General features: G+C 37.2%; 1 protein-coding gene across 1 annotated transcript in view; it reads left to right on the top strand.

Moving 5' to 3' along the window:
• HMGA2 (high mobility group AT-hook 2) overlaps positions 1-8,541 on the top strand; it is a 123,615-nt gene that overhangs the window by 4,674 nt on the left and 110,400 nt on the right. Inside the window, exon 2 of the mRNA XM_014964350.1 lies at positions 1,097-1,183. Coding sequence (XP_014819836.1) covers positions 1,097-1,183 — 87 coding nt within the window. The remainder of the gene's footprint in view (positions 1-1,096; positions 1,184-8,541) is intronic.

The following is an 8,541-nucleotide window of genomic DNA, read 5'->3' as shown; positions in this document are numbered from 1 at the left end:
CCCCCCAACGCCCCCTCCCCTCCCCGCTCCTCTCCTACAGCGCTTGAATGTATGGAAGAGAAAGAAAAGTGGGTCTCCTTGGTGGTGTTGAGGAGCCCAGCTGTGGAGGTCCTGCGAGGCTGCCCACTGGGCGCTGGGGCAGTTGGGGGAGTCCCCTCTCCGGCCTCCCCTCAACCTACCCGGGAATTTAACAGGCTGAAGGGTTTTAAGCTGGTTTAAGTTAACAAACTGCATTTAATTAGTTTTACCACATCCTGTAAGCTGAGTGAAATGTATAATATTTAAGGCTAGAAGAGTTTTATAGTATTTATGATTCACTGAATAAATATTTGGAATCCAAACTCTTAGTAATTCATACCCATTTTTAAGGTTTCGGTTATTTACTGTCAGGCAGAGGAGCTAGTTAAGAAAATTGGTAAAATAATCAGTGTTCCTGTCGAGTCATTTTAGAGTTGGGTTTTTGTTTCGGATATTTTCTTTCATCGAGGTTTTTTGGCTTGCTAGTGCTCCATTTGAAGAGACTTTTCTATTTGCATTTTAATACAAATCAATTATGTTTAGAATATATGTGAATGTAATGCCGAATGCAGAACAACAGTAGAAAATCTCCCCAAAATATTTGTGCCCTTGAGAGACAAAATAATCTAAGCTTACTTTAAAGTTTTCCAGTAGTTAACTTTTTTCCCCAAAAGTTTGTGCTAAAAACTGCATATGATGATTGTATCTTGATATAATGAAATGCAATTGAAATTAAATGGGTAACTGTGTTATTTTTTGAATAGTCATTCTTACATGAGAGAAATCATAGCCATCTTCTTTTAAAAACGTGTTTCCTACTAGAATTTATATGCTAGAATATGCAAGCTTTGCAAAGCTTTTGTGCAATTACAAGGGAAGTTAAACTCTTTTATTGTGCAAAATATATTTTTCTTTACCTCGAGTTGTTTAATTTTTCATGTTACATTTTAAATATTCTGTTATTTATTTATACTGTTAATTCATGTGTTTTAAGTAACTTTTTAGTTGTAGTTTATCCTTCAGAGCTTCTGGGTTAGTTGTAGCCTCTTGCCACAATAGCATGTTTTCCTGTATTTAGGAACCAACTGGTGAACCATCTCCTAAAAGACCAAGAGGAAGACCCAAAGGAAGCAAAAACAAGAGTCCCTCTAAAGCAGCTCAGAAGGTGAGATTATTAAAGAGAGAGAGTTCCTAATGCTGTTTTTTCATGAACTGCTAGCAAAAAAATCCAGTCATTTAGGCTGTGAACTGAGAGGTTGGAACCCTTTTGATAGTGGAAGCTACATAAAGCATGTATTTTTCATTTTTAAGATTAGAATTAACATGTTGCATGAAGACCCTAGGTACAGAACCTATAAGGACAGCTTGCTTTTTGAATACTGTACAGATTAGTGAAATAACATGATGTATTTGATGTGTTTACTGAGATCTGTATCTAGTAAGGAAGTCAATATTAAGGATATAATTTTCTCCATTAAGATTTTTGAAAGAGGAAGATTAATTTCTTGCTCACTTACAGTCGTTACTACTACAGACCAAATCTGTGTATTAAAGCTAAGTGTTTTGTCAAACATAGGTTAATTAAAAGTAAATCCAATTATGTGTTGATTGAAATAAGTGCATATATTGAAATTTACAGCTTTAAAATGTGATGGTAAAGTAAACTGTGAGTTACAGTAAAAGCCTCCTATATCTTGTTTAGTAATCAGTTGCAAAGAGACTTTTACTTGAAGTGCTATTAGTCTTCTGAACCACTACTGCTGCTTGGTGATGGGAGCAAACTTTTATTCTGGTGGTTCTGAATGCATGTAGCTGTGGCAGAAGGTCCCTGAAGTCACTGGATTTTGTGCATGGACTTTACATCACAAATGCAACGTGAAAATTGGGCTTAATTTCATTTGAATTGGGGAAAGCTCAGCATTAGAAAACTGTGCTATCAAGGCAAATATTACCTTTCTGTATGAACTATTTTAGTGAAGGCAAATAGTTGTGTATAGGCTTGAAAATAAATACAGGAGTTTTGTTTATGTTGATGGTTACACAGCAGTTAGCACTAATTTACAGGTACTAAATTGGAAACAAAAGCTTACAAAATCTGGTAGTGAACTGTAGTGCTAAAGTGTATCAGTGTCTTTTAAGCAGATCTGTGATAAAATGTGTGTGTGTGTTAGATATTTGTGGCCTCATCTAATTATGGTTCATTTTTCAATATGCCTGTGGTACTGACCATATTAAGTTTGATAGTTTTCAGTGTTGTAAATTACTATGGCAACTACTGATAAATATTAAATTATTAGGGGGTGACTATGGTTTCATGTCTGTTTGTTATAAGAGTTTTCAACTTTTATTTGAGGGACTTTTTCCATCTCTCTTCAAATTTAAAATTGTTCTTTTACTTTCTGAGCTGGAAAAAAGGCAGTATATTCTGTCAATAAGTTCATGAATTAGTAAAAAATGCTTTACAGGTTAGGCATTTAAAATATATCAAAGTCACTGTGCGACCTAGTGAGCTTAAAATGTTGATTTTTTTTCTTCATGTCGTAAATGTGTTCCTCAGATTCACTTTAAAATAGTTTAAATTTCACTCTTCAAAAGGGAGAGAGCAGTTTTTTATTAGTCTAGCAAGTCCAAATGTGAGCTTTAGTATTTTAAATATTACTCTTAGGAGTGTTGGCTTTCCTAGGAGAAATATTTGTAATAAGATTAAATTTTAATTAATTCATAGAAATATGTTTTAAAAAGATATTTCTAAAAGAAATATTAACGTTATTTCATTTATATGAGTGATTTGAAAATATGTGTAGAAGGAAAATAACTTAAAACATTCAGGTATGTGTAGGTATATCAAATCAAGAGATTTCCAGATTATTCTGGTGCATATAGTTGGGTTTTTTAATCTAATTTACAAACTGACCAATTTCATTGTAACGTTTTGATTTTCAGAATGCATCAAGTTACTGCTCTAATTAAACCCTTTTGAGTGTTGATAACATAAAAAATTGACCAAAGACCACATGTCTTCTTTATCATTAAAAAAATATCTTTGAGGGGTATGTAATTACAAGTCTTATTTGTTTCTAGGTTTATAGATGAAATATATAAATGTTTGATAAATCCTCTAAAACATAAAACACAAAGCTTTACTGGAAGAAAGTCACTGAGATCACATTTCAAAGAAATATTTTAGCTCTTTTTCTAAATTGATAATTAACCCTCTCTAAAATGGTTCAGCTTGTCACCAGGCATCTCAAAGTATCTTTTTATGTAATATTAATTCCGATAGTTTTTCTAACAGCAATATGAATGGAAAGGTTTTGGCGCTGTAAGAAAGCTTCATTTGGTGGTGAGGGTGTCACCTCTTAAAAGAGTGAGCCATATGTTTGATTTTGTGGTAAACATATTTACACATACATATGCATACATATATTTATTTAAGGCTTTCTACAGCCTGTCTCAACTCTCAGAAAGAGAGCTGGCTAACTTAGCTTAAGCTCCTCTACATGTGAACTTGGGTACTATACACGCAACTGGAAATTGCTGGAATTTCTAAAGAATAGTGTGTGGCCTGTGTTTTTCAAAGGGAGCTCATTGAAATGTATTAGAGTGTTCACAACATGTAAGATAAACGTCGGCCAGGAGAACTCACCGAGCAGCCATGAGAAGGCACTCATGATTAATTGATTGGGTGTTCTCTTGCAAACCCTTACACATCACAATTAAAAATGTATTGCACAAACTGGCAGCGAGTTAAAAATACTCCAGAACTGGGACTTTGTTTTGTTATACTTCAAAAAGGAAATGCCCTTAAATCAGTTGAGGGAAAATTTACCCTGGAATCCTGTTTGTGTTGTGTATTTAAAATTTCTTGGTTCATGGGATTTTTTTTTATTATTATTTTTTATTTTTTTTTAGCTTTTAGAGCTTGTGTTTGGTCTTAGTAAACTGGCCTTGGGGCATCTGAAAACAAACTGTGCTTGTTAGGAAATTAGCAATGTGAAACTTGACAATGCATACAGAATGTTGCAAGACCAATTGGACAGCTAATAATGTGGCAATTACTCTAATTTTAGGTAATATGCATTTTGTTAAAAAGCCTTGCATATCACACATGCCTGACTTCTTGTAAACTGGACACAAAAGGTAGACTGCATTTCGTAAAAACCAAACCTTTTCTCAATTGTGTAATTTTCACAAACAGAAGGAACACAACATGTTAGCAGATGAGAAGAGATAGACACAAAAAGACTCTTAATCGCCTTGTATTTGAGTCCCCACAATTAGGCTGTTACTGAAATCCGCGTCTTTAAACAAGTCATTCTGTTATTCATTTAAAATATTTGTAAAAAATTAGCAAAAAAAGTGAAGATTTTTTTTTTTTTTTCTGAAGAACAACTGTTTTTGCGGGAAGATCATAGCAGGGATGTTCCTTTTTAGTTTCCTGGGTGTTCTGTGGTTGAGTTTTATTTGTTAGGCTGAGCTGTGTTCCCAGCCCATCACATTTCCCTTAGGCATTCAAGGGCTTTTCTTTGTTTAGCTCCTGTAGTTGGGCTTGACAAAAATACTGTTTATAGGCATAAATACTCTCCTGGTCGGAAGGAGGAAACACAATTGTGAGGTTAATAAAAAGCTACTATTTGTTCATCTCAACAGAAAATGTCAGGGGACATCCCAGGAATATCCAAAAGTAAATGCTCTTTAGTAAAATTCACCTCCAGTTGAAATATTTTGGGTTTTGATGTAGTTATGGATGTAGTGAAATTCACTGGAAATAACCTCCAGATCTCGAAATACCATCTTCTGAAAACCAGGGCTTGTGGTACCGTGTGTGACTACGCTTACTACTGTCTCTCCATTACATGGCTGGAGTTTGGTACGTAGGAAGGCACGTCCCTGAGTTAAGCAGTCCAAAGGTAAAAAAAAAAAAAGAAAAAAAAAGAAAAAGCACGTGACCAGGACTCTGCCCTAAATTGGTTCATGAAAATCTGTTTGACTTCTCCATGCTCCATTCATTCTCACCACCACCACTCATTACAGGCTTAAAGGGAAAACAATAACAAATCTATCAAGTGATGGTAGCGTGGTTATTGCACCTAAAAAGTAAGAGACCTCAAAATCAGGCATTTTGAGCAAGATGGGAGAAGCAGGAGGAGACTGACTCCTGTTTAGAATTAAAATGGGTGAAACAGGACATGGGAACTGTGATATTCTTCTATCTAGCCAATGCCTAAATTAATTTTAAGTTGTTTTTTTTTTTTTAACAAAGTAACTTTTTTTTTAGGAGTGGGACACATTCCTGGGCAAGGTCTTTTGACACTGACAGCATTGATCTTCCCTAGAACTCTTGGTTATTTCACCTGCCCTACAGCTCTGACACATTTTATCAGAGGTCTCCAGAAGATCCTTTTGCGAAATGGATAGAATTATCCAAATTTGGATTCTGTTGCATTTGAGATCTTCCTTGACAATAGAGAGATGCCCAAAGAGCACTTTATAGTCGTTCAATTATTTAGACTTGTTAATTGCTTTCAGTAGTAGGACCTCCATTTCTCTCTGGGCAAGGGACATCTATGCAACAAGGAGGCAGAGGTGGTGGACAGTCAAGTCTTAAGGGACTGGCAGCAACAGTTTGGAAGCAGGGTTTGATGGCCATGTGGTACAGGGCCTAGGTGAATTGCGAATTTGCCTGGGGACTGTTAGCTCTCTTCCAGGCTGCAACGACTGGAATGGCCATCTTTCTCACCTAGGACAAGAAAAACCAAACCCGAACCTGTTTGCTATATAGATCATGCACTAAAAAAGCAAGTAAATCTAGTTCTGTTCCTAAAATGTAACATAGCAGAAATTATGTATTCATATTATTGGTTATAAGAAACTTAGTAATTTTTCATGAAATATCATGAACTACGTTTGACAACATACACAGCCCTCCTTTAAGTTTGGTGATGTTGTGTCTTAGCTGTATGGAGCAGGATCATGCCTCTTAGCGTAGCACCAAATGCTAAGAAAACCCTGACCAAAGAGATCTCGATTTCCAAAAGTGCTTTAGAGGATGAAGGCAGCAGCTTCCTCTCAGACACAGCGGGTACCCACTGCGGCGTGGAGGGTGCCAGGCTGCCCAGGTGAGAATCCCTGTTACCTCTGGGTGGCTTGGGGCTCTCTCTGGATTTCTTCCTAGCTTCAGAGGCAACACTTCAAGTAAAGCAAAGAGCCAACAGACTGACTGGCATGTTTCTCATTATGCAAATACCTGTTTTCAGAGGAAAAGCAATGCTTTGGCACTTACGCGTTCCTTTTCTTATTAGTTACTTGAAAATTATATGAAGAAACGTTGACTTATTTGTCTGATGTGCAATAAAACATTTCTTCAAGCTCTTAAATTGGAAGACAGTCTTGTGCTGTTGGAGAAATACGGGTTAGGTTTGCAAAATGCAGCCTGAAAAAAATCCAGAGGGAAAGAGATGGAATATTTTCCTAAACTTCTCGTCTCTATTATCACCACTGGACTGCCACTACTCCTTTCTGGTGGTTCCACAAGTGTTTTGTCTTTCTCTTCCCTTGGAGTGGAGATAAAAACGTCCACTTTGGAGGTTCTTGTCCTTCATTTTCTGCAGTTTAGTCTGTGGAAACCTTCCTATTTACTTACAGAATCGCTCTGTACCAAAACATCGCCTCTGGCATGCCCCGCTGTTTGCTCAGCTCACCTCTGGGAAAGATTTGGTTTTGATAAGAGCTATGGAAATGTTTTTCTTCTAACGCGAGGTGGAAATCATATACAGCAGGAATATGGTGCCTTTCAATCTGAAGGGTCCCCAAGCACTTGACAAACTGATAGCCAAACTAGCCAGCAGGAACACTAGCCACTTCTGACGTGGACCTTCCTCGGGGGTAAAGCGCGGCATTGTTCGTGGCAAGCGGCCATGCTGCGTGACAGTTTATGGCAGGAAGCAAAGATTAGTTATTCAAAGAAATCTCTCATGTTCTCTTTCCCATCAAACTAGATTATACGCTGTAGTTGAACTTACCATTTGTGTCAGGTTGGTAGGAACTTTAATTGTGAGACCAAAGTAGTTTTCGTTTCCAGAATGTTAATTGTTTTTTCAGAGGGTTTTGGAAAAGGGCCTTCCCTTCAGATGCGGTAAAATACAGAGGAAAATAAATGGCGTTTGTGCTTTCATAACATGTCAGGTGTTGATTTGTTAAGAACAATTTTAACCAATATTTTCTTTTAAGACTTATGCCCGGGGTTTCGTGAAATAAACATAAATGCAGGGGGCTACAGCTTGTCAAAACGAAACCACATCTTGGTTTGCATCCTTGAGGTTATAAGGTGTAAAGAACCAAACATTTTAAAAGGAAACAAAACTCTGAAATAGACAGCTACGGTATATAGTAAATGCACTTTAACAAGTATTCTCATAAGAGGGTTTCACCTTACATGTAACACTGGTATAAACGATTAAAGAGCAAGTTTACTCTTTTCACAAGTCTGAGTGATAATTTTGCCCTTTAGGAGTGTGAATTTTATTTTTCACAGCTTTTTTTCTTGGTGAGATACTTGTTTCAAAGTAATTGCTTTTAACTTGCAGGGCAGTTTTTTTTGGTAGAGATTCCTCCACTACTTCCTCAGCTCAAGTTCTCTTTTAGAGGGATCCGCTTTACACGGCATTAGGTTACAGTATATGTTACAGAGATTGACCAGCAAGTGATTTATTTAATGACACAGTTGATTTCTAAGGGCAAATCAAATACACATAGAGTTAACTGGAAAAAAATCAATTCATAGAAATGTGAAAGGACATTTTCAGAATGTGTACTAAAAGTCTGCATTTTCAGGGACTTTGTATGCAGCAAAAGTCCAGCTCTCACTAAAGCTGGTGGCAAAATCCTCAACACCCTCATTGAGACAGGATTATTTACCTGGTGAGGTGTATGGATGGGCAGACCCTATCTAGAGAAAATAACCTGCAATTTTCATTTTAAGCCACTAAGTATTTTAGTGTAGTACGTAAGTAGCAGTATTCACAGCGTCGTGCAGTGGATTAATGGAAGAGTCTGTAAAAGAACCCATATTTCCTTTAAGCTGAGCTTCAGGACCAACTGCTGGGCTTACATAAATATAGCTGTCACTTCTAGGGCACCTTCCATGCTGTTTCCTTAAACCTGAACAGGGAAGCTGTGTTTTGGCTCAGCAAAAGGTTTGCTTAGGGCTTGAGGATGTGCTTTTACTTAGAAAACTTCACATGAAGTAGAGAAGTTATCTCCCAATATGAATACACACACACGCTCATGGTGATAGTCTGTCCAAATCCATTTCACGCGTGAGCATCACGACACTGAAAGGAGGAATTGTGGCTGCTATAAACTGCTTTGTTCAGCCTTGAAGCAGGCTGTATTTTTTGTTTAGTTTCTTCAGGTAACTTCTGACAGCCTGTAAAAGACTCGATTGGATGTGACTGGTGGTTGTCGGGTTCCCAATGTGCCCTCCATCCACAGCCTGCATGCCCCATGGCTGGCGGGGCCCGG

This window comes from Calidris pugnax, unplaced genomic scaffold (assembly GCF_001431845.1).
Source record: "Calidris pugnax isolate Ruff unplaced genomic scaffold, ASM143184v1 scaffold44, whole genome shotgun sequence".
Classification (NCBI taxonomy): Eukaryota; Metazoa; Chordata; class Aves; order Charadriiformes; family Scolopacidae; genus Calidris; species Calidris pugnax.
This window is presented reverse-complemented; position numbering and strand designations above follow the sequence as displayed.